Source organism: Psittacula echo (genome assembly GCF_963264785.1).
Source record: "Psittacula echo genome assembly, chromosome: 6".
NCBI classification, from domain to species: Eukaryota; Metazoa; Chordata; class Aves; order Psittaciformes; family Psittacidae; genus Psittacula; species Psittacula echo.
In genome coordinates, this window is record NC_137743.1 from 19,067,655 (window position 1) to 19,095,337 (window position 27,683).

At 39.0% G+C, this 27,683-nt stretch overlaps 1 protein-coding gene across 1 annotated transcript; it reads left to right on the top strand.

The window, feature by feature from the left end:
• On the top strand, positions 1-27,366 carry HTR7 (5-hydroxytryptamine receptor 7; the record flags this gene model as incomplete). The annotated part of the gene is made up of 2 exons (XM_080621776.1): positions 1-530; positions 26,616-27,366. The coding sequence occupies 2 exons, from the start codon at positions 1-3 to the stop codon at positions 27,364-27,366; spliced, it is 1,281 nt and encodes a 426-aa protein (XP_080477902.1).
• Positions 27,367-27,683: the final 317 nt, after the last annotated feature.

A 27,683-nucleotide genomic window follows, 5' to 3' on the forward strand; every position in this document is an offset into this window, starting at 1 on the left:
ATGGTCCTCGCCCTCAACGGCAGCCACCTCTACGGTAACCTCCGGCCCATGGTCCTGGGGGACGCGCGGGCGCTGGGCGGCGGCAGGATGATCGCCACCGGATCCTGGCCCCCGCGCAGCCTGACGAAGCTCGGCCCGTCGCCCTCCCCTTCGGCGCTGCCCACGGCGAGCCCCCTCCCCGCCAATGATTCTCAGTGCGGGGAGCAGATCCTCAGCTACGGTAACGTGGAGAAAGTTGTCATCGGGGCCGTCCTCTCTCTCATCACCTTGCTGACCATCGCCGGCAACTGCCTGGTGGTCATCTCCGTCTGCTTCGTGAAGAAGCTGCGGCAGCCCTCCAACTATCTCATCGTCTCGCTGGCCCTAGCAGACCTCTCGGTGGCCCTGGCTGTCATGCCCTTCGTCAGCGTGACCGACCTCATCGGCGGCGAGTGGATCTTCGGCACCCTCTTCTGCAATGTTTTCATCGCCATGGATGTCATGTGCTGCACGGCCTCTATTATGACTCTCTGCGTGATAAGTATCGACAGGTGAGACACCCGGCGGATCGCAGCCCGCCCTGCCCCGCACCCGGGGGGATCGGCACCCGCCGGCCCCCGGGCAGCAAGGATGGGACCTGCCAGGAGCGGTTCCAACAGGGCTCTTGTTTGCCTCTCCCCGGGTCCCTTGGAAATTAGTTGCAGATATGTTAAAAGCACGGAGGGAGGCGAGAGCAAGCCTTGCGGGCCCTCCTGTTTGAAGGAGCCCGCCGGAGCAATGCGTACTCCCGCGAGCCCAGGTTAACTGGTTATCCCGCTGGGCAATTTGCCTGCCAGGATTAGGGTCAACGCGTCAGAACAAACCTGGAGCTAACCTTTACACGTTTACTGTGGCTCTGTACAAATAACGAGGCATTTGTAGTTGCTTTAAAATTTGCAACATGTGTTTAAGCTGCTTTATATCCCAGCTAGATTTGAGCTGGTTCTTCCAAAGTTGATGACAGTGTAACCTCATTGAGCTCAGTGGAGTTTTATCAGATCAGAGAAGATGCAGAAATTATACCTGTTAGGATTATATCATTATTCTAGGACAATCCCACAATAGCTCCATTTCAACTAACAAAACCATTTTTTGACAAATAACGTTTTGTTTGAAGGAAAAATTGCTTTCAAATGTTTGCTTTAAAAACAAAAAATTTCTGCCCTGTTAAAACCCAAGCTATACTCATTGAAATTTATCTTCTTCCAAAAGATAAAAGCAGTGAAGCAATAAGGAGGTGTATACAGACTGCAGAAGAGGATCTTAGACATGTACTTCCGATGTTAAGGCCATACCTAAGATCTCACATTTGTCCATGTCTAAGTTCTCCTCTGCAAAGGAAGGCTAACAGATTGCTTTATTCCTGCAGGTCCCATTTCTAAAGTAAGTTGCAGCCTCTAACTTTCCTCTTCCACAGCCTAAATCCCATGCCAACAGTTTTAGTGTCTAGAGAGAGACTGTTTTCTTTATAACTCAACACACCTAGCAGAATTGAAGCACTTCCAGTTTTTCCTAAACTGTAGTAGTTCAAGTCTGATATCCAACACTACCCTTGTCTACTTCAGAAAGTTTTTCGAAAGAACTCTGTGTTAGATTTCTGCAAAGAAAGTCTTTCAAAAGAACTTCCCACAGTAACTGGAGATTCTTTCATGCCAAGGAGGATCATGGTTTATACTAAATTCCAAACTTAAACTTTTGCATAAGCATCTCCTGCTGCAGTGCTATTTCATCGCTTGTTTAATGGCTAGAAGTTATCTGAATGCTGCAAAGCATCTTGTAGCAGTGAAAACCACATGCAGACTTTGAATATCAAAGGGTGGTGGATTTTTATTGTTGTTCCCTTGAAATTTGCTGTTTTTTAACTTATCTAGCTTATCTACCTTCCCAATGTTATTCTCTCATTTTCTATCCTACCTATTTTTAAGATAGGCGATTTCATTTTTCCAGTCTCTCAACACCAAGTATTCCCCTTCTTTGATCTTGATGTCCATCTCTGAGCTCTGTACCTCCATCTCTAATAGCCTTTTGAAGACAGGCTAACATAGTTAAGCTTCCTTACCCAAGAAAGAATGTGTGTCTGATTCACACTGTAGCACTGGGGTAATTTAGTTTTACTCTTTTTTCTTTTCTTAGCTTAGCATTTGAGGTCACTGCTGTGTATTGAACAGGGGCTTTGACTGAACTGGTCACAATGATAATTGCATTTCTTGCTGTAATCTTTCCATTCTCTCTCTTCACTTTCCTCTCCCTCCAGAATACTAAAAAGAGATATAGTTATGTATTTAGATAAAAATATAACCTATTTTGAATGATTGATTTTTGTTGACAAGTGCTAGTTTAAAACTGAGTTATTCTCCTCTTGTCTTTACATTCCTACTTCTATCACTGAATTTTTATTGAACATGATCTTTTCATAATTCATTATACTGCTGTCTACTCCCTACTTGAAATCAAAATTCTGTGAATTACGATGCCTTAACCTCTGTTACCCAAATCCATTATATAGTTAAGATAGGTGATGTCATAAATAAAGTAGGAAAGCCAGCAATTCATTAGCAAAATGTTTCTACCACATGGCAATAAAAAAAAATTAAAAAATCTCCATGATTTGTAATCCCATTTAAAAATAAATAATCTTACACTGTTGTAACACTGCTCGGTCAGGCCAAAGACTAGCTTGGGATGTAACTAGTCTTTGAATAGTGAATATGCACCAAATACGCAAACCAGGGAGAAGTGATGAAAATTAAATGTGAACGGTAAAATGTTGCCAGTGTAGCACTGATTTTAATGGTGCTAACTTACCAGCAGTGGTTCTTACACTTATGCAGTATGAAAGTCTTGAATGATCAGTGGGGATGATTTATCTCTGGGGGAAGTGTTGTGTGTAGTACAGGAGCTTGCAAATCACAATGTGTGTAGTACTTTAGAGGGTCATTTTCCCATGGTTTTGATGGTAACACTTGCATGCATATATACATATTATCTAGGAGGAGGAGATCTCTGATGATAGAGCCCTTATTATCTGAGTCCGAGGAGTACAAAACTAAGGTGAACCAGGAATCAGGAAAGCAGGGAAGGAGTGAATGAAATTCACCGTTCTTCAACCTGGCTGCTATTCTCGGTGCCTTTTGGATACAGTTAGCACAAGACATTTGTTTAGGGAGAAGGGTTAATATAGGGCAAAAAGGAACATTTTTGAAGAATTATGAATTGCACTGACACCCTTCTCTTTAGGACAGTTTAGGAAGCCTTTGTTATGATCCAGTAAAGTCTCTCCTGAAGGGAAAGATACTGAGGCTGTTGCAGGCAATGCAGAGACAGCAATTAAGTTGGATATTTAAAAATTTTCGTTGTTAACTTCTAAGTTCTTAATGAAACAGATATGAGAATCAGTTGAAGGTAAACAGCTGAAGGAATATTACTATTGAATTAATCTTTTTTTTTTTAACAAGTTTGTTAAAAACTCTTAGGCAAAGTTTTTATGGAAAGTTAATATATTTTATGAATATACAATATAATATTAATATTTTTATTAATATTAATACTGCTATTTTTTATTAAACAAGCAAACATAGTTGGTAAAAAAAGAGGCTTTGAGGCCTTTCCAAACAGGGTAAAATAGGTAAATTGAAGAGGCTTTTTGATTTGTTTCTCTTGCACAAACATGTGCTTCTCAGCTCATGCCACTGACAGCCCTGAAATGCCAGCAGCTGGCAGGCCTATTGCATGTAGAGATATTTTGCTACACAGCCCTTGGTTGCGGATGTGTTTTCCAGCTGAATTTATCAGTTAGAAAGCTCTGAAAGATGCAGACTAGCATGGAATCTACAACAGGCTGGTTTCATTCTGTTGACAAAAAAAAATAAAATAAAATAAAAAAGATCTTTTTTTCCTAGTCAGCACTTCTCATACTTTTTAAGTTGTTCCTACTCTTAAACTGTATAAATGTTAAGGCTGCAAAGTAGATGTTAGTATGCTATTGTGGGGTTCTCTAACTTTGTAGAGGGTTCAGAAGAAAGAAGCCAATTTGAAAAGATCTTTTTATTATCCACAAAGAACCAAATTTATGAAGATCATGAGATAATGTCCATAACAATACCAGGATTTGCACTATTATGCTCTTCTTCAGATCATATCTTTCCTTTTATTTCACAACATGAAAATCCCCATAAATCAGAGTGGCCTGAGATGAGCATGTTATTTCTGAGGTATCTTTACCTTATGTAAGCCTCTTCTTTGGAAGAAGGCTATCTGCTTACAAGCAGGTCTGTCAGAACTAAAACAGATGTGACGGAGAAGCAGAGTATTTCGTCCTTTTCAAATTTTGTAAGGATGTAACAGGCTCGCTACCCAGACAATCAATATTACCCTCGCTATACTCACCACCTATGATATGAGGTGTGTGGCTCTGGAAAAAGACAGGAGTTAACAGAGGATTTGGCAGGATAATTGTGCACCAGTGAATAGTAGCCTTCTTTAAGCATTTCTTATTAGTGTCTTTGGGTTTTTTTCTCTCAAGGCTTCACTTTTCTGGTTCTAAATTACATAAATTATATCACATTTAGATTCCTTTACATTTAAGAGTGAGCGAGTAATTGGGAATTAATTATGAGGGATGAATGCAAACCACATCTTAGTGGGTGAGTGAACATATAAAGGGAATTAATTGAATTTAAACTGGTGGTGTTTGCATGCTGATTCATCATGTTCTTCTGACCCAAGATAGCTACAGAAATCCTTTTTGGAGAGTGTCCATTGGATAACTGCATGAGTAGCAATTTTTAATTCAATTTAAAAATAGCTCTTTGGCTTAGAAAGTGATAAAGTAACATAACTACTCAGACACAGTTGACGAATTATAACACTTTCTCCACACCCACACAAGTAATGAAACACATTTTGGGGAACCTTTCCAGTCTGTATCTTAGCCAACAATTCACAAGTATTCCAGACTTTCATTAAATTGATGAGGGTTTAGAATTTGTATGCAAATGATACCAAAGTATCTTTGTTGATCCTGAGATTTTTATACATGAGGATCAGTTCTCTCTCCCTCCCCGTTTGGTACCTTTTGCTGTACTCTAAGTAAGTATGAGTACTTATGCTTCACCTTAGAATATGTCAGTCCCTAAACACTCACTCATTTCCAGTGTTCTTGGTGCATGCCTGGGAACTGAGGAGGCCTCAGGGTGCCTAACAGGAAGAACTTGGGGCTGAATTTAAATAAAGACTTAAGCACTTTCAGTAGAACACAGGTGCCTAAATTCTGCCTACATCTAAAACTGATAATGTGACCTGAAAACCCTGCCAATGATTTCCTAAGCCTAATGACACCTAAGAGCCCTGCGTGGCTTCCCATTAGCTGTGAAACTCTTCTTCTGCCTTCAGGCCATGGGTGGAAAAGCCTGCAGTCTGTTTTTCCAGCCCTGCTCAGTTACCTCAGGAGATACAGGTAGGATATATATGTAGAGACAGACATGAGAAAATCCTGTATGTAATGTATTTTGGATCTATAAATAAAATGGGCACCCACCAGCAACACCCCCCCATGAGATTTTATTCAGTATATATATTTGCACAGAAATAACTGAGGAATCGGGAAAAATCTAAAACAAATCACAGGTAAATGTGTGATGGAGTTACTGAAATTCAGGTCTATATTGCAGAAGGAAGTTTTGGGGTCAATGTGGCAGCTAATTCCTGATCACCACCAACATCACAAGAGCCATTCTTTCCATTGCTCCTCCCAATAAGCAAATGTACTCTTTTGGAGTCTGTAAATAACTTGTCTAACTATGAAAGATACAGACAGCATCGATACACTACAGTGGAAAAAAAGATTTGGTTTTATTCCTTTCCATGTAGTTTTTCTAATTTAGTCCATCTAAAGAATATTCCTCAAGTTGTTGTAGATTCTTTTTGCAGAGAATTTCTTGCCAAACACTTTTTCAGTCTCCATTTTATTATTTATATTTAAGAGATACTACATAAATTTTTGCTCCCGAATCCTGAAAGGAAGAAGTTGAATTGGAAGTTGCATTTTTTAAATATTATAAGGCAGTGTAATGTATATTTCACAGCTCCAAAAGAATACATGAAATTGGGCGGTTTTGCTGTACTAACATGATCACACTTCTTTAGGTACCTTTCTGTGGCATCTGCAGTTATCTTCTTCATGTCACATAGGCAGCCTTCAAGATGTGCAGTTACTTATACTGTAACCTGGTACAGACGTAGCAAAACAATGCTTCATGACTAGACTGCCAGATGCGCAGTAAATAAGATGGGAGGTAGCAAATAAAAGATTTATTTTATCAAACAGACGGACTATTTTGTGAAGCCTTAATAACTTGTGAGTTAAGAGGGTTCCTTTACCATCAAAACAAGCGGAAGTTTTGTCCTTCTGGAGCGGGAGCAGACATAAGATCTGAAGTTTGGTGTGTCTCATGGCTGCTGTAGTGGAGGCTGACAAAATTTGGAAGCTAGAAGATGTTCTAGAAAAAATCTGTAGATTGATTATTCTACTGCTGTTACATACTGGATGCTTTTCAGTAGTGTTACAGGAGATGCAAGATAATCTAGAGATGGCAGTGAAAAGGTGATTGGTAATGTTCCAAGATATGCATGAATGAGGAATTACGGTTCAGTCAGTACCAGGAGATTTGCAGTTAACCCCACATTTACATGAATGCCTTTTCTTGAAATCGTATGTTGCACTTTCCCCCCGCATTTGAAACTATCTTCTGTTTGCTCCTACCAGGGTTTAACACTGGATGAGTTTTCAGAAGTGATTTTGGGGTCTCTAATTCTTGGGGGTTCATCCAGACATTTCAAAGGAGCCTGATAAGTCAGAGGTAAGGGAACATTAATTCACATTTTTGCCAAGCAAGGCATTCTGGAGACATTTTAAAAGTGTTTTTTTTCCTGTCAAGATCACAAAAATAATTTCTGTAAGTGAGGTGGGATCTGTTTCAAGATTCATGGGAAAAACATAGTTCTAGAAGCACTGCTCTTAGTTTTAGAAAGGAGCTTTCAGACATATATCCTAAGATAAATCACAAACAGACAAATACATATCATAATGGCACAATGGCGTAGTGTAACCTGTGTACACTGGCATCAAACTGTATTTTCCCAGAGTGTTCTTCTTGAGCTGCATGAGTATCATGGAACAAATCAAGAAAGAATCTGTAGTCATTATACCATGTTTGAAACAACATTACTATATCACTGGTAGCACACTCTCACAATCTTCTAGAGGAACAGAAATGAAACAAGGAATGCTCTCTGACTTTTCTAGAATAATTTTCTCTGAAACTTATTTATAAAGATTCTTGTAAATTGTATATGTAAAATATCTTATTTCTTTAAAATAAATCCAGTATTATTTTTAACATTGTGGTAGAGTTTTAAACATTTTATCAGACATGTTTGTGGCAACTTTTGAAACAGAACATCCCATTTCATCTGCAGTTGATATTATACATTTAGCTCTGCCTTTCAGCTACAAATGCCTCTCTTTTTTTCTCTCAGTATATCACACAAAGATCTGGTCCTTCCCCTGTGGACTAGGAAATCTAAAGAAAGAGCTGGCCACTGAAGGTCTTGGATGAGAAATTATTGACTCTGCCAAGGTGCAGACTCAGACAAGAAAGACTGGGGATCAAAATCACAAGTTCTGGTATCTGGCTGTACTAAGCATGAGAATCATAAAGCAATGCTCAGTGTGGTTTTGTCCTAATAATCACTGCTGTTTGTAAGGTAAGGGTAGTTTCTTTCAGCTGGAAAGCTAATAAGTTTTAGTTTTTCATGTTGTACTAAATAGCCAACTATTTCTAAAGGACTGATTCATAGGATAGCTATTCCTATGTACACTGAAGATAGAAAAAACAGATGAAAGTTTTCAAGTGAACTCTTACTACAAAGATTAAGTTTTCCATTCCAAAAGTCTCCAGTAATTAAGTATGTCATAGGGAAAATTTGTTTCTATTCTGTTTGAACTAACATAACGAAATTAAAGTGTGGCAGCTTTGAATTTCTTCTTGCACCTTCCTGTTTACTTAGGAGGCTTTATATAGAACATCCAGATTATCTGATACATATGTGCAGTTCTGTGCGTATCAGCATGTATGCTGATTAGATAGTGATTCACCTCTAACAGTAAATAAGTTTTCTGGGTAATGTACAGACATTTTCTAATAGTGCCAGTTCTAATAACACGCAGAACTGAGATGTGCAGGGAAATCAAGTCAGACCATATTCTTTCTGTCTGCTCTTTGCTATCAAATTGTAAGCCAACACAAGAGACCACTGAAGGGGTTAACATCATCGTGGACAGCTATTTGGCCACAAAAGGATCATGATTGCTTTAAAAAAAGAACCCAAACCATAAAAACAAGGAGGAAAATTACAAAAATAACCTTCTTAAAGTAAGGAGAAACTAGGGTGAAGTCTATTCTTAGAGGTACATTGTGTCTTGATGAAAAAGCTGGCAGCAGAGTTTTTTCCTCAGATATATTGAGGAAATGGGTGGTTTTCTGGTACTGTCAAAAACTTGAAATCAAGTTTTTTAGCTTCTGGAAGTGTAAGTTATATAACCACAAGGAAATTTGGTTATTAATTTTTTTTACAGTTTTTTATGTTCCATTGAGGAGATTGTGGAAAGTGGAGGTAGAGCCATATGTAAGGCAATACTTTTTTTCACATTGGGAGCTATTTGTTCTATAGGGTGCAACATAAATGTCATCATGAATAAAACCCATAAAAATGTGTTGTGATTGTCATGAAATATTTCAGATAAACAGTACCATTTGCCAGAATAATTTTTTTGTAGCATTTCTCCATGTGGGTTGTTAAATTTTGTTTATTTGCTGTAAGTTGACGTTTAACAAATAGTCAAAATTCTAAATCGATGAACAAAGAGTTTGTCTTGCCACAAATTACTTGGAAATATTTATATCCATGACCCAAACCAGCTGCTGACAAGATGTAAAGCTTTTCTTTAATAGTCTAGTAAGATGTTTTGATGCTAAAAATAGTACAGCTTTGGCTTTAAAGACTTAATTTTTGCATTTTTATGTACTGCAGTTTTCCTTTTACCTTAAAAACTCTGTGTTTGGAGACCCACTTCTCAGCACAAGCAGTTTCAGCAACAATACTAATTGTAATCTCTCAAGAGTGCATTGTGTCATATTAAAAAGCTATTTTTACTACATGAGTTTGGCAGAACATGATCTTAATTTTTTCAGAAATAACTGGAATTAGAATAGCATAGTGGATGTTTGCTTGTGAATTGGAGTTTAACATTTCCAAAGGCTGTTACTTAACAGAAAACTTCTGCATTTCTGCCTTAGTGTTGAAATGAAGGGAGCATCTTATCAAATATCTGAAACACCTGCAGTTTGCAGTAAGCTCCCTGAGCTGTCCATGAGCTAGCTCTGGTGATTCATCCCACATTGATGCCAAAGTTCTGCTCCTAAATTCAAATGCACGTTTGAAGTTGTCAGCCTGGCAATACGAACTGATATTATTGGAAGCTGTAGGCACAGCAACAAACCTTAAATATTTCAGTCTTTATCTACACAAAGTTGATGGCACCACATCTTAGAACATCCTTAGAGTTGCTAATTTGCTGATGAGAAAAGCAAAGACATACTGAGAGACGAGAAGAAGAGCTTCCTTCCACAAATGCCACTTATTTCACTGCTTTCATTTGTGCTATAGCACTGTAAACTGAACAGAGAAAAGAGATTTGGGATTCTTGATAATCTCCATATCCTGCTATCTTTAAAGACTTTGAAGGAGGAGACAGTCTATCATCAGCTGTAGCTATTTCTGTTTTAACACAAAGGTATAACTAAATTCTGGGGAACATGAAAAGGCATTGTAAAAGAATCGCCCCCCCCACACACACTGAGCTGGACAAATGGCCATTTGTGGATAACCAGTAGCTGAATCTGGCCTCAAATTTTGTCATTCTGTACAGAAAGCTCAGTGAAAGAGGGCCAGAGACTCCTTTCCTGGCAGGAGAAAAGCAAAAGATTGTTTCTGTGGATTGGATGTACTATGTTTTTGTGCCTGTGAAGTTGGCGGTAGCAGTTTGTGTTGTGTTGAAATTTGTTCTATATTTAAAAAATATTTATTGTTGCAGATTTTGCATGATTTTATAAAGAAGGAAAATTATGAAATATGTTTCTGAAGGAGAAGATTTTACTGTAGTGGAAACCTATTGCAGGCAGGTCCTCGTTCAACAAGAGGACACATTATCCTGGCTAATCTTTTTTCAGGTTTACTGGTCTAGGGATCTCAAAGCTTACTTGGAGCTGGCTTTGCAAAAATAGACCTGGTGATATCTGAAATGGGGTGTATGGACTTCTAGATGTGGATTAAATCTTGCTGAAGCAGTGAGCTGGAAAAATCCAGCTACACGGAATTGCAGCCTGGCAGGTTTGAGCAAAACCCAAGAGGTTCAAAGTTCATTAGACTACAGGACTAGTTAGCTAGAAAGAAGTAGTGACCATTTGCCCATTACTTCTTCATTCCCAAACCTGCTGGTAAAAATCAATAAATATTATGACAAATGAACTATTAAATACTGTGGTTGTGAATGGCTGAACATACAAGTTTTACCCACTGCAGTTTGGGGTTTGCTGCAGTTATTTTTCATCCTGAAGTGGATATTTCTCCCCTTCAACCTTTTCTTTCAGTTGAAGGACACCTTGGGCTGTGTATTTAAGTGTTCTGAGAGATTGCAAGGGGAAGAAATATTTGTAAAGTAGTATTAAATTCCTACCAATTTTCTATTTCCGGTTTATAGAGGAGACCTTAATCTGAACAATTTATTTATTGAAATTAAGTTACAAAATATCACTGAATAAGACATTTTCCTTAGAAAATGACAGCAGGCAGGAGGATTACATAGGAAAAGATAACTTGGAACCTGGAGTATAAGTATGCTGTAAATAAGTATGTTAGTTAAAATGAGTACCAAGGAAATATATGACATATGGTTGAGAGCTGTGGTGGCTACAGTAGACCTGACAGTCACTGACATGAAAGATGATAAGACATGATAAACAACATACTGCTAAAATATCAAGATAAAGCAAACAAATAGCTGTTTTTATAGGTTACAGGGAAGGAATCACCTTAATAGCTTTTGATGCGTCCCTGTTGTAGAAGTCTTTGTTGGAGAGGGCTGTGAATAACATTTTTCTAAAAGGTGGTCTGATCTAACCTCCTGGCTTCCTTCCTTGATCACTTCCCCTCATGCTTTGCTCTCTCCAGTCCACTGCCTCTCCTTCCAAACCAGGTTATGATTTCTTCCTATGATAGGACCTATTCATATTAGGAAGCAAGATAAGCTTTTACTTCCATAGACAACAGGCCACTCCAGAGTCTGCAACTTTAAAAAAACTACTGATATTCCAGGGGATCAGAATGGAATGTTCTGTTATTAAAATATTTTATGAAATTGAGATGATTTTGCTAGATTTTATTTTTTTTTAAAGTAACACAGAGTTATTTTCTGGTGATGTCGTCTTTCGATACTTCAGAACAAGCTGGTTCAGTTCATTTGCTTGCATGTGAACAGCAGGGTTCAGTGTACCTTTGTGTTTCTAACCAGTCAATTCATGATAAAAAACAACCTTCAGATTTTTTCTTCATAAATTTTAGAATGAAGGCCAATTTGAAAACTTTCCTGAAACACAGCACTGCTACATACCTGTCAGTATGTGACTACAAGCAGAGGTAGCTTATTTTTGTCATGCTTTGACTACGGTTATACTTAGTTACTTGTACTCTGGAAATTTATCACAGACTCCCTGAGTTATGTTTTAGACAGTTTGGTTGGCTGTTGTTTGGTTGTTTGGGGTTTTTTTCCAATTGACTTAGCCTTACAAAAATTCTTTTCTTTGTTTGCTGCTATTTTCAAGTAAAACATCACTTATCTAAGTTAGTCAGAATATATTGGTGTTTGAGGAGATACAGGGTCCTTTTTCATCTCAGACTTCTTTATGAAACAGAATGACTTACATGCTTTGGCTGCTTTAGTACCTTAGTTAAAACCCTAAGTTGTCATATCCCACTTTTATTCTGTTTGTGGGTTTTCTTCTTGCTTTCATACCTATTTGCATTGAGAGTTCCTTTGTGAAACGATCATGCTAGTGAAAGTGGTATTTTATGATGAACTACAACAACAATGTTTTAAAAGCATTTTTCAGGAAAGAAGTCAAAGTGAACCCCACAGTGCTCATTTTCTAGGAACAGTAGGTACCTCTGTCTGACATTTCCACAGGTAATATACAGAAAACCCAGACTCTATACTGACTCTATACAAGATGCTTTGTACATCCCAATGTTTTGGAAGTAAGATTTCTAATAAACCTGCTTTAGACTTTGATTTTCCTGTGTATCGAACACAGTTTATTGATATACTCCAGTGGTTTGGGTTTTTTTTCTGCTAAGCTTGAGAAAAAAATTACAACTTCACAGTATCACAGTATCACAGTATGTTAGAGATTGGAAGGGACCTCAAAAGATCATCTAGTCCAATCCCCCTGCCAGAGCAGGAACACCTAGATGAGGTTACACAGGAATGTGTCCAGGCGGGTTTTGAATGTCTCCAGAGGAGGAGACTCCACAACCTCCCTGGGCAGCCTGTTCCAGTGTTCTGTCACCCTCACTGAGAAGAAGTTTCTTCTCAAGTTTAAGTGGAACCTCTTGTGTTCCAGTTTGTACCCATTACCCCTTGTCCTATCATTGTTTGCCATTGAGAAGAGCCTGGCTCCATCCTCGTGACACTCCCCCTTTATATATTTATATACACTAACAAGGTCACCCCTCAGTCTCCTCTTCTCCAAACTATAGAGACCCAGCTCCCTCAGCCTTTCCTCATAAGGGAGATGCTCCACTCCCTGAATCATCTTAGTTGCCCTGCACTGGACTCTCTCCAGCAGGTCCCTGTCCTTCTTGAACTGAGGGGCCCAGAACTGGACACAATATTCCAGATGTGGTCTCACCAGGGCAGAGTAGAGGGGGAAGGAGGACCTCTCTCGACCTACTGACCACCCCCCTTCTAATACACCCCAGGATGCCATTGGCCTTCTTGGCCACAAGGGCACAGTGTTGGGTCATGGTCATCCTGCTGTCCACCAGGACCCCCAGGTCCCTCTCCCCTACTCTACTCTCTAACAGGTCGTTCCCCAACCTATACTGGAACCTGGGGTTGTTCCTGCCCAGATGCAGGACTCTACACTTTCCCTTGTTATATTTCATCAAGTTTCTCCCTGCCCAACTCTCCAGCCTGTCCAGGTCACGCTGGATGGCAGCACAGCCTTCTGGCGTGTCAGCCACTCCTCCCAGCTTAGTGTTATCAGCAAACTTGCTGACAGTACACTCAATTCCCTCATCTAAATCATTGATGAATATATTAAATAATACTGGTCCCAATACTGACCCTTGAGGCACTCCACTAGATACAGGCCTCCAACTAGACTCCGCCCCATAGACTACAACTCTCTGGCTTCTGTCCTTCAGCCAGTTCGCGGTCCACCTCACTACCTGATCATTCAGACCACACTTCCTCAGTTTAGCTATGAGGATGCTGTGGGAGACTGTGTCAAATGCTTTGCTGAAGTCAAGGTAGACCACATCCACCGCTCTGCCATCATCCATCCACCGTGTTATTTCCTCATAAAAGGATATGAGGTTGGTCAAGCAGTATTTACTATTTTTTCATATCCAACGCAGCAGAACATAGCAAAATGTTTGTGTGATTTTTGACAAATTCAGATCCGCTTTTAGGCCAGTACAGTTATGGACAAAGCCAAAAATGTCCAGGTGTTAGTTCTGTATTGAGATTCACCCATAATGACGATATAGGTGTTCCTTAGGGCTCTTGCAAAATTGCTGTGATGGGCAGAGAAGTGTTTGGACCAGGTCTTTCCAGTATTTTTCCTGTCTCTTCAGACAAAGGAAGTGAAAGAAGGGGGAGGAGGGAGAAGTATTCTAGAGGGGCTTGTTCCTTAGGTGTTTTTTTCTGAAGATATTGTGTCTAAATTGTTTGTATTCAAGGAAGGAAGTGAGGGGACATAAATATCACCACATTTAAATAGCTACTCCCCGAAGATACTTTGTTTTAATATAGTGGTATTATCAGTTCAATGAGCTGTGCTTTTTCATTTCATTCATCGCTCATACTATGGAAGTTTCTGAAATGCTTCATTTAATTGTACTAAAGACATCAGTCATAATTTTCTAGTTAAAGTTGTAGGAGGCTTTCATTTTGAAACACCATTATAACTTTCAAAATAATTCCTTTTAGGCTGATGTTTAGTGTCAATCCAAGCGTGACTCATGTAGTAAAGTTGGAGAAAATCACCTTAGCCATTTCTACGTTGTTGGAGTCTGACGAGAGTTTTCATTTTAAAAAAGGCAGCTTTTCATAGCTCTGAAATCAAGCCCCCACACATTTTAGCTGAAGGTATCTGTTAACATAGCTTAAGCAGCACAAAAAAAGAAGCCTCGTTATGCAACTAAAGCGCCAACCTTGGCTTGTAATGACCCAGTGGTCAGGGTCTGTAGGCTTATTTTGTGCTTCTGGGCAGGCCACTTAAGCTGTATCTAAAGTGACAGCCTGGTATGTTCACAGCAAACACAGATATTCAGGTTCCCTGATCACGGAGGGAGCTGCAGAGCTATCTGCAGAGCTATCTGCAGCTCCTAGTGTGTTTAGGGTTTCTTCTGCAAAAAGCGAGGGTCACAGGAGGCCTGGGTCTTATGCCAGAATGGAGCCAGGGAACAGCCAGGGTGCTCAGCTGGGTGCAAGGAATTGGGAGTTCTGCACATCCCTGTACTGCTTTGTCAACTTTCTCCTCCTGAGGACCATAGAATCATAGAATAGTTAGGGTTAGAAAGGACCTTAAGATCATCTAGTTCCAACCCCCCTGCCATGGGCATCAACACCTCACACTAAGCCATGCCACCCAAGGCCTCATCCAACCTGGCCTTGAACACCACCAAGGATGGAGCATTCACAACCTCCCTGGGCAACCCATTCCAGTGCCTCACCACCCTCTCAGTAAAGAATTTCTTCCTTATATCCAACCTAAACTTCCCCTGTTTAAGTTTGAACCCGTTACCCCTTGTCCTGTCACTACAGTCCCTGATGAAGAGTCCCTTCCCAGCATCCTTATAGGCCCCCTTCGGATACTGGAAGGCTGCTATGAGGTCTCCACGCAGCCTTCTCTTCTCCAGGCTGAACAGCCCCAACTTTCTCAGCCTGTCTTCATACGGGAGGTGCTCCACTCCCCTGATCATCCTCGTGGCTCTCCTCTGGACTTGTTCCACAGTTCCATGTCCTTTTTATGTTGAGGACACCAGAACTGCACACAATACTCCAAGTGAGGTCTCATGAGAGCAGAGGGGCAGGATCACCTCCTTCAACCTGCTGGTCACGCTCCTTTTAATGCAGCCCAGGATACGGTTGGCTTTCTGGGCTGTGAGTGCACACTGAAGCTGGCTCATGGTCATTTTTTCATCGACCAATACCCCAAGTCCTTCTCCACAGGGCTGCTCTGAATCTCTTCTTTGCCCAACGTGTAGCCGTGCCTGGGATTGCTCCGGCCCAGGTGTAGGACCTTGCACTTGGCATGGTTAAACTTCATAAGGTTGGCATCAGCCCACCTCACAAGCGTGTCGAGGTCCCTCTGGATGGCATCCCTTCCCTCCAGCGTATCAACCGAACCACACAGCTTGGTGTCATCGGCAAACTTGCTGAGGGCACACTCAATCCCACTGTCCATGTCACCGACAAAGATGTTGAACAAGACCGGTCCCAACACCGATCCCTGAGGGACACCACTCGTTACCGGTCTCCAGCCGGACATCGAGCCATTGACCACAACTCTTTGCGTGCAGCCATCTAAAAGCCTGTTGTCCCACCTCCAACATGAGTCTCCACCAGTCGTTCTGAGAAACTCTCTAGGCTGCCTCAGCTGCATCCATGCAGACATCCTCCCACGGGTGTCTGCCGGGCGTCTGCCAGCATTTCAGTGCCCTCTCTGAAGGTCTTCCTAGAGCCTGCTCATGCTTCAGCTTCTTTGTAGGATATACATCCTGGGATCCACCTTGCTGCCAGTTACAAAGGGTCATCTTGTGTGTGTATATGTGCCTCCACACACATGGGAGAAGGTTGTAGACTGATACATTGGCCAAAATACAGGCACAGATCCTGTGGGTTACCAGCCTGCCTCATTGCTCACCTAAGGGATGCTCATGCTGGTGTCTGGCAGAGTACAGAACTGAGAGAAAACACACTGCAATTTTTATTACAGCCTATTTGAATGCTTGCACAGCACAGGATGATCCCAAGACTGAGGTATGTCTGGTGGTTGTCTCCTGGCATGTCTGCTTTGGCCTGGCTGAAGTCAGCAGGCTGGCCTGGAATCACAAACACTTGTCTTTGCCACAGGAAAACACCAGTCAGGATATGGGAGGGCAAGAGATCTGAGATCTGCAATTAAGGTGTGAGTTTGAGAACTAGCCCCCCTTCTGAAGGCAGTAAAGAGCTCGGGGAGGGATATGGTAGAAGTGCTGCAGACTCTGACAAAACCCTGAAATCTGCATTGGCCTTAACAATACCCCTGGAATGAGAGACAAGAGGGGTAAGATGGGAGAAACCAAAAGAGGAAAACATGAATTTTCCAGTTCTTAACCTGCAAAATGTATTCTTCTCCATTCCTCTATTTTCTTTTGCTCAGGAACTGCCTATCAGAGTAGGAATTTCATCCCAGCTGGTGCTTCAAGAAACCATGTCTTTGCTTTAAGTTACTCTCCCCCACAGGAAAGGCAAAGCTATTCCTTTAAGCAAGTATCAACTCTGGAGTGCTTCTGCTTATCAGCTGGGCAATTTGGGTTATCCTTATGACATCCAACTCCCATATTTTTCTGTACTGGTTAGCCCATAGGATCAAATTAAGTTCAGGGACTTATCTTCAGTTGTATAGGTGGCTCAAGCCAATGAGCAAATGAATCATCTAAGGCTTTATATCCTTTAAAAACATCAGCATTCAGCTGAAGACCATAGTTAATACCAGTCTTCTGACAGACTGTAATTGCCAGAAAGACTGTGAGGTTTATTGTGCAGCAGGTAGAAACGCTTGTGAATAAGGATCAGAACATGAGATTAACGCTTCAGGAACTAAGGTAACCATAAAAATGACTTCCTGTGCTAAAGCATTCCTCCCCAGTTTTGTTATTAAAAAGAAGAAAGGATAGAGGTATGGCATTTTCCACCAGTGCCTTACCAACATGAACTTTCTTACTGCACACCCAATCTCAAATGAACATTGCATCACAACTAGACAGAAATAAATGAGACTGTGTTTTCTCTTTAATTCTCTTCTAAAATAAAGCTTTTCCTATTTTAGTCTTCTCAAATAGTATCAGAAGGTTAAACTGTCTTCTTTGCACCCTCAAAAAGGGGCCAGGCATCTTGTAGCAACAATAAAATGAGATACTGCATCATACACATAAAGATGAAAAAATAGTCACATAAGACAGACACCTGAATGTCTAATTACATGTGACATGTAACTAGATATTCAGATGGGTACAACAGTTGACACGATGTAAATTTGTTTCTATGAGTCTAAAGTATTTTGGAATAATAAAAAGATGCTCAATATGGAATAAACTGAAATGTGAATTTTAAGCAAAATAGTGTTTTCTGATAAAAATCACTATATTGAATATAGCAACGAACAACCATTTTTTGCTTCTCCTTTTTCTCCTTGACTGATGAAACTACTTGACAGCTATATGGTATATGAGTGTAAGTTAAACCAAAGGTTATGAAGCTGTAATAGTTTATGAGGGTCTGGCCTGCACTCGAGAAGTTTCTATGTATACTATGATGAATTCCATGAAGAATTTTTCAGTAAAAAATTGACCTCTTGCTTAAAAAAAACAAGAGAAGCCCTTCTCTAGGGAATATTCCTGAAATGTAGTGATATGTGTTGTGGATTGTACTTCATCTTATATTTTGACTAATACAGTTTTTGCTTTTGAAAAGAAAGAAGAATTTACAAAAAGCCTTTTGGCTCTCTTCTCATTCCTCCCTCCCCTTCCCCCCCTCCTTGTATCAATGCTAGATAAAGGGAGCTTGCAGATAATCTAGAGAAGGGGGTATGAAAGGCCAGAAGTGGGTAGTGTGTCCCCTGACACAGTAATAAATTTTATTTTAGAAAGCATTAAATTGTTTTTCATTTTCCCTTGACCTTGCACATTGTTGAACAACGTAAAGAAAATAGATTCTTCCTATGTGTGACTTGCTGAGATTTAGAGGGCTTTTGAAGTGATACAGATTATCCATCAAGAAGTGGGCTGAAAAGCACTTTTGAGCTTGGCCTATAATTAATCCTATTGCACTCAGTAAACAAACCACAATTATATACAGGAAACCAGAGATGAAGAAATCCACAAAGATGGAGTTCAGACATTTTGAAAGATTTTTAAAATAGAGAGTTTTCCATTACAGCGTGCAATTTAATTCTAAGTACTTCACTGACAAACCTTTTCAATTTTCAGATGCATCTATATTCTAGGAAGCTGGTGAAGGATGCAATGGACTGAAATCTATTTCCCTTCTAATGTTACCTACTTTTACATCATTTATGGTGAAGATAGAAGATGGGAAATATACAGGCACTGTTTTCTTCAAAGACAGCTAATCAGAGCTTTTAGTTTGTAACGCAAAGTATTTGTTTGGGTAACTGCAGAATAATGACTAACATTGAGGCAGTGTTGCAAGATACAGATCAGCAATTACATATTAGGACCTTTTCTTCCGAACAGCATATTATTTGTAGTGGAAAACCAAAGGCTACTGAACAGTTTTGTCAGAAAGCTAAGAACAAGGTAGTGACTGGTGACAAATACTTCAGCAGTCATGCAATGGAAAAATAAAAGGCAAAGCATGAGGACAGGTAAAATAAATTTGCTAAGGTCTGAAAGGAAAGAGGAATATGGTTTCAGAAATTACAACTAAGATAATGGAAGTGGAGTGGAAAGGCATTGCACATCTCTTTCTGGTAATACATTTGTTACGTATTTTTTAGAATGAAAGTAGAATACATCTCCCCATCTATAGGATGGATGTCTTAGATAAGTAAGCAAAAATGAAGAGGAAAAATAAAGAGCTAAGAGAGAAATAGAAATAAGGCAGGACAAGAAAGTGAAATAAAAATAGAATGAGTGAACTAAAAGAATGAAAAATGAGCTAAATAAATTAGAAAAATATGAAGTTGTGAAGTTATGCAATCTGAGAGGAAAAAATACAGAGAAACCAAAAGAAACGTAAAAGAGGAGAACATAAAATTCTACTATGCAAATTACATTCTTTTAGATGAACAGATATTTAATTTTGATTGACTCAATCCTCCCCCACTGCCAGGAAAGCCTACACTTTTTGAGCTCCATCAAAAATAAACCCCTACAATGATTTTTGAGAAAAAGAAGAATCAAGTCAGAACTTTTACTATGTGCAATAAAAGTATAGTACTGTATTCAATATATACCAACTAGAACAGTGGGAACAAATGTCTTCCACTTGTAAAAAGAATTTAAGGAAGTATGTTTAATTGAAAGCAAGAAGGGGGGTAATGGAAAGTGTTAACCTTACTGAAAGCAAAACAAATATTTCATTCTAATTCTTCCAAGTATTAAAATTAAATTATGGCTGTTTCAATAATAAGAATAATGTCAAAATTGAATGAAATGTGAAGCATAAGCACATAAAACAATAGATATCAAACCACACATTTAAGATCTTCCATGATACTGCATTCACCATCAACTGAGAAGGGTGAACTAGAGCTTTAACCATTTCTAGCAAATGCAGTTAAGATGTGGAAGCCAGCCACTTTGCTAGGACTTTTTATAAACTTTGTACTGATTCACCACATAGAAAAGATGCAACATTTAACTAGATGGAGCACAAACCTAGTTGAACAAAGTATTTTTTTCTCCACTGAATAAGGGTTTGATTTTGTCAGTTTTGCTTTCTCATTCAAACATTGCACAATATTTAATGGTTAGGTTTTGAAGTGACCTAATTCATATTCTGAAAGATGTCATATATGCAATGAAATCAGTAACTTTGTTCACTTCTGAGAAGGAGAAAAAATATTTTACTGCCTCTGAAATATCCTCTCTTCTCAGACGATAAACTGGCAGTTATCACAATGTAATTATGAGTCCAGTCTGTATTGTAGAAAGGCAAGTGTCAGTACTGTCATGCAATGATTAACAAGATTACTTGTCACATTACAGCACCGCAGTCGTACACTGTAATGCTCATGTCTCAGCACTTAAGTCTTTGTTTTTTTTGTTTTTTTTTTTTTTTTGTGTTTTTTTTTTGTTTTTGTTTTTTTTTTTTTTTGTTTTTTTTTTTTTTTTAATATTTCTATCCCTTTACTTCCATGTCAGTTACTTATATATGGAATGGGAATAGTATTTCTCTGATCAGCTTATATACCTTATTCTATTTAAAAGCATGTCTGTGGGACAGAGCATCTTGTGCTTAGTGTAAACACAATATCTTTGTAAAGAAGAGAACAGTTCTGTTCTCTAAATTTCTGTTAGGTGGTTTCATGTAATCGTACCAGAAATAACAGATGTAATCACTGTTTCAACTTGTTACATTTACATTGAATCTATTGTTTAATATATCAGAGTATAAGAAATAAAATCAGCCTGGGTCAATCACTATACTAGGGAGCATATTTCTGAATGCTGGATAGCTTTTAGGAATGGCATCGTGCTCCTATTCTTGTGGAGCGTCTCTTAATGTTGCACTGAGTTAAACAGAAAAATTCTGAAAGATCATGAGAGAATCAAAGCCACAGAAGGAATATCTTGTTCTTCAGAGTAAGTTATTATTGCAGGTGAATCATTAGACAGGATTCTACATATGTGGGTTGGCAAAGAAACTAATACAAGGAGATATGTACTGAATCCAGAAAGCTGCTCTATTAGAAAAAAGAGCACAAAAGCAACTAAGTAAACATTTGTGTATCTTTGAAATAAAACAGCTTTATGATTATTTTAAAATACAAAAATAGGAAGAACTGAAAGAACCTGAGGTTAAGTGCAACTCCTAGACAGATGGTAAGCGGTAACAGCATGTTGAGGTTCCTGGTAGAATTAGCTATAATACACATCTGTATCATTTCCAGTACAATGTTTCTGTTCCATAATCTGTTTCATAAAAGCAGAGAGTGAAAGATGCTAATCTGATTCTGAAATAATTGCTAAATCAGGTCAGTGAATTCTGAGAAACTAATGCGGACTAATTAGAACAGAATTCTATCTGCCTATCAAGTATGCGGAGACCAGAGACAAAAGAATTACATGTGTGTGCTTCAAAAGTGGCACGAGTAACACTGATGTCATGGTGCATTCAATTTGTTACTGGGTGGGACAAGAGGCATCAAAACAGTTTTACTGCTTTTAGCTGTTAGGTTTTCTATTGCTTTGTGACTTTGATCACAGTAAGCTGCAAGTTGTTTCACTTCTTTATCTTTCAGCCATATAACAGAGATTGTAAAGAAAGATTTTGGACACAGGATCCAAAATTGGACCCTGCTATTGCTATTTTCTTTCTATTGTTGAAGTTGCTGCTGTTAAGTCTCAGTTAACTTCCTGGATATTTCAAAAGGTGCAAGGACTAGACCTATGTCAAAGTTTCCAATGTAGCTATGAACAATTCACCATTTTTACAGCTTAAATATTGCAGCTATGTTTAGCTTCTTCAGAAAAAAAAAAAAAACAAAACCCACAAAGAAAAGGAAAAGAGCTATTCTATTGTTGAAAAAATATCAGGTTCATGGCATGCACACAGAGAAAAGTCTTGCCTAGCTAGCCTGAAACACAACCATGCCTGGCACTGCTGGTTTTTTTTTTTCCTTTTTGGTATCTTCTTCTACATCTATAGAATTACTAATCAATTCAGCAACATGAAGAATCTTCCTGAAAAGTTCTTCTAGAAGTTGATAAATAACTGGCTATATGAACACTCTTCGCTCTAGCACAGACAAAATAAACTACTGATCACAATTTCCTAGCTTAAAGAATCAAGTGAATATATTTAGAAGAAAAGAAACGGTATTGAATCTTTCATATTCTTTAAATACAGCAACATCTAGTGGGACACAGTGGTGGTCCAGTTTCTACTTTGATAATCACTGTTCAAGCAGTAACAGCTATCACAACAAGCAGATAGTTAAGACAAACATAATTGGGAAGAGGGAATACAAAGAGTCACAAAGAGATATAATGCTGTGCCAGAAACAGCAGGGTTGGTGGACGCTGGTTCATTCTGCCATATACCATTCTGCTTTCCGTATATATTACATCTTAACGCTTGCTGTAACATTTAATGTATTAAGCAGACTGTATTAAGAAATGCCTCTGTGATCTACAGTTCAAGTGACAATGGAGACTTTTTTTAGCCCTTTTGGATAAAAACTATTCTGTGTGGTCGCTCTAAAGCTAAAGCATCAGTATAAAAAAAGTCCGAATGAAAAAACCTACAAACTGAATGATCTCAGGAGCAGCCCTATATGGTTATAATGGTTTTATATTAAATTGCTTATACAATTGCTTGTCATTAAATGGTGACAATTTAGAGGTACTGGGAAAGAATACTGGATCACAGGAGAGCCAGATTTTTATCAAGCAAAAGGAAAGAAAGGACTTGTTCTTTTATCTTTTCCATTGTTGGTGTTCGCTGGGTGAATGTGGCAAATGGCAATTGTGTATAATAGCTGATGATAGCACCCTGCCAAGGGGAGAGCTCTTTACCTACCACCTACATGTGAAGAAAGCTCCAGAAGGAGGAGGGCAAGGGATAATTTTTCCTTCCTAGAGTTGAACATCCTTTGTGCACCTCACACCTGAATGGAACTGAGGCAAAGGGGGCAGTTTCTGATCCCCCAGCAGAGAAGACACTGAAGAAATCATAAGAAACCAACCCAGAATGGGGTATACTTGTGTGTTCAAACATGTGTTTAAAAAGAAATGTACTCTGTCCCTTGCCATTTGCTGGCTTTTTCAATTCGTGTTGTCTGCTCTTGTTTCGAGCTCTTTGAGTAAGAGCCTGTTTTCCAGATTTCAGTGATGTAGTACAAAAAATTTCCCATCATCTTTTTGTTGTTGTAGTACCACCAGATACCTGTGCCAGGTTCTCCCTTCTCATTTTTCTCCAGTCACCCTGCAGCCTTTTGTCTTGGAATGGCAGCAGGACCATGACTAGAGTATGCGTTGTGCTTCCCATAGTGTTGCCTGACATGCTGTAGGATCCTGCACTTTGGTGTTCAGCCTACAGCATCAGGCAATGCTGAATGAGGAATGCCATTACCAGTTTATAAGAAAATTAGGGCTGTGCATCTGCAATACTGTGCTTTCGGAGAGTAACCTAGATGTGGTCTCTGCTGTGGTGGGTGTAACATGGAGAGATGCCTTGTCTAGCAGAATCATATACTCAAGAAACTCAGAGGAGGAGGAATAGGAAGTAGCATTGCCCTTCTTTTGCAAGTGAGAACTGAGGCACGGTTTCTTTCCCACCAAGATCAAAATGAACATCCGTGGCATATAAAAGAAACAAATCTCGGAATAACAAGTCTGAGACACTTCTTTCTTGCGGGGGATAGCTGAGATACACCAGGAAGTCTTTTTAGGGAATTTGACCTCATTTGTTCACAGCAATAAGGTCTTAAGGTGTTACATATTTTTGAATGATATCTTAAGCTGAGATAGATTCACCTTTAGTAATTTTTTCGGAAGGCAGTAATTACAGATTAAGCATTACAATCATATTTTTTGCAATGAATTTGACATAATACTTTTGAAGTTCATTAATCTATTAAATCTTGGACACTCTAGTGTATTAGACAGCAGTAGTGATTTACATTATTTTGAAGTTGCAAGTAAGTTTTCAAAGGCAATGGGTTTTGTGCGTAAAAAGATAACGCTCCTTCATTTATGCCTGCTGACTTCTTTGCTCTATCATACTACATTTAACAAAATGGATAAGGCAGAAAGGATGCTGGTGTATTTTTATGCTAATTAATGTATTTTAATTTCAAATAGCATTTTTGAAGCTCAGATAGCTTCCAAAAAAGTGGTGCCAAGGCAAAACTAATGAATTTCAATTCTTTTCAGTATACTTCTGATTTCATGATTTTTTTGTTATATTCTGATGCATTACAATGCATCAGCAGATATTCAGAGCATGCACAGAACTGTTTTTTACAGAAATCCAGTTTAACTTTTTTAGCTAAGCAATAAAGCTTAACTCACGTTATTTTTAATGACTAATCGGGTAATTGCTAGAAAAATACATACTTCAGGAAGGCAGGCAACTTTTTAAAGATTTTTTTGAAAATAACACATTGTAAGTTACAAGTAATCTTCCTGCACAAAAGAAGTTCAATTGTTTTCTAGCTAAATTGTGGTGTTCTCAGACAAATGCGTGCAACTCTTGTCCCAGAAGGACTGCAGCTAATAACTTACCCTTGCTATAGTTAGATTACTTAAAGCAGTACAATGTAGCCCTTAGGTAGTCAGACTCTGAAACTGCTCTTCTACATATCGAAGTGCCTTGGAAAACAGCTCCTTAGAAGCACAAATGGTTTCAGCTGTGATGCTGCAAACCAGAAATTTCCGTGGACCCTACAGAGTGCCCACAGTCTGCGGAGCTGTTCCAATGACTATATTCTTATGCTGATGGTGAGGGGCACAAGAAGCAGCCTTCTATAGTAGAGTGGTCCATGTATTGCACTGCTCTAAAGTGAGATGACTTTAATACTTGTTTTTAGCTTATGGCCCCACTAGGCACAGCTTCACTGGCAAAATTCTGGCCATGTGGCATGGTTTACTATGAGGTGTCCCTGCCCATGGCAGGGGGGTTGGAACTAGATGATCTTAAGGTTCTTTCCAAGCCTAACTATTCTATGATTCTATAATAAACCAGTTCTGACCTCTGTGTGACACTTGCCATAGCGCTAATATAAAATCAATTATGTTTTTGAGAGAGATTGCTGTTACCCATCAGAACAGATCATGAAATGATGCTTCTCCCTACTTCCAGAACTGTAGCATACCTGGAGGCTTGTATAAAGCAGCAGCACTGGCCATAATTTACTGCATTGCAGTAAAATCAACAAGGCAGCATTCTGCAGAGCCAGGCAAATACTCATATTTGATTTGCTAGGTGAATAGGGAAAAAATGGTCAAAAAAATATTTTAATCACGTTACTATATTTCTTGTTTGTAACCCTTCTAAACCTTCACTGTGTAACTAATCACTGGTAGCTCTTGAAACCAAAATTTAGTCCTGAAACATAATTTGAAACCATTTCTTTTACAAGTAACAAAGGGAATTGCACTGATTTTTCTCAAAATTCTTTCTTTTGAGGAGAGGAAAGAAAGAACAATTTGAGAAGTTAACACTAACTCGTACGTAAATTCCAGCTGATCAGAAACCAAATTTCAAAGTAAAAATGTTAGGTGTAAGAAAAAAAAGCATCTCTAATTCCATCTAGGAGAAACCTCCCATAGCTAGAGAAGCATTAAAGACATTTTCTGTAAGTGAGAGTAAGCACAAACTTAGAATATTGCTGTTCAGCTATATAGGGCCATAGCACTTTTTAGTTTTTAATTAGAAAACCCACATAGTTTAAGCTATCACAGCTTGGGAAATCTAGATGCTGTGAACTGATTTCCCCCCCCATTAAAACTTGACACCTTTTAAACGTATTTCTTGCCTTTTTACAATTTACCACCCAAAAGTTAGCTCCTGAGAAAACTATGTATTTTCCCCATTTTCAAGGACTTCTTGAACCGACAATGTAGTAGATTGTTATTTTTTCAGTAAAAGTTTGAACACTGAATAAATATAATTCCTTTCTAATAATATGATGATAAAAATAATTATTGTAGTCTTGAAATGATCTACTCTTTTCACAAGTTTGCAGTTTGATGTTCCCATCCGAAACATAAAGGTAAGACAGACAACTAGTCATCTCAGTTTAGTGGCAGGGATCTTCATAACTGTAGAACAGGTAAGAAAAATGAAGATGAATGCATGCTTGTTTTAACTTAACCATGTATTCAATACAAAAAGTGGTAAGGCTTTGTGGAGGAAGCATTCGTCTATACTCCCAAGATTTCATATGTTAGCCAAATAAAATTTAGGTTTCAGAATTTCTTTAAAAGCAAAAAAAAAAAAAAAAAGAGTTATCTGCATGAAGATTGTACAAATTCATTAAAATAACAGCGTGTTATGGCCAGTGGGAGATTTCCTCCTAGGATAAAAGACCTTATATGCAGGATATCACTATACAGAATAGAATTATAAATCTTAACATGAAAACCACATGATTTTACTAGTTTGAAATACTTGCAAAGAGAGGATTGAAAAATGTAAAATAGAAACCTTAGCCAAAGATGTTTTATTTTAGGGCAGTCTACATGAAACAACTTATCAGTTAACCACTGCACTATATAGTAACTCTACATTATCATTCTAGGTACCTGGGAATAACGAGACCTCTTACGTATCCTGTAAGGCAGAATGGGAAGTGTATGGCAAAAATGATCCTGTGTGTGTGGCTCTTATCGGCCTCTATCACTATACCGCCACTCTTTGGTTGGGCCCAAAATGTAAATGATGAAAAGGTTTGTTTGATCAGTCAAGACTTTGGCTACACCATTTACTCCACAGCAGTTGCATTTTATATTCCAATGTCAGTGATGCTTTTCATGTACTATCAGATTTACAAAGCTGCCAAGAGGAGTGCTGCTAAACACAAGTTTGCTGGTTTTCCCCGTCTGGAAAAAATAGAAGGGATTTCTATGAATGGAGTTGTAAAACTGCACAAGGAATCTGAAGAATGTGCTAATTTTTCACGACTCCTAAAGCATGACAAGAAAAACATTTCCATCTTTAAAAGAGAACAGAAAGCTGCCACTACACTTGGAATTATTGTTGGGGCTTTCACTGTCTGCTGGCTGCCCTTCTTCCTCCTCTCAACTGCCAGGCCTTTCATCTGCGGTACAACATGCAGCTGTATCCCACTGTGGGTTGAGAGAACATTTCTATGGTTGGGTTATGCAAACTCTCTCATTAACCCTTTTATATATGCCTTCTTCAATCGGGACCTGAGGACAACTTATCGCAACCTCCTGCAATGCAGATACAGGAATATCAACCGGAAGCTATCAGCTGCAGGGATGCATGAGGCTCTGAAGCTTGCAGAAAAGCCAGAATTTGTTCTGTAAGGTCATTCATCCTTTATTATGATAATTTATTGTTTTACCACATCAGCTTTTCCCCACAGATTTGAAAGAAGAGTTGTGGGAAGAACCAGGCTTATTGAGCACATTTAAGGCAGTCATCAAGAAACTGGCAGGTAGAAAGGTTAGTTCTTGTACAGCCCGCCAGTCCTAGTGAGCCTGGAGAAACAAGAATTTGGGTGTAAGAGGAATACCAGAAAAGGGGAGGCTGCAGAATGTTTGAGTCGCTAGTGAGGAAAGACCAGTTTGTCTAACCCATTTGTTTGGCCCTTAGCCCCAAATTGAGAAGGTCTGAATGTTGG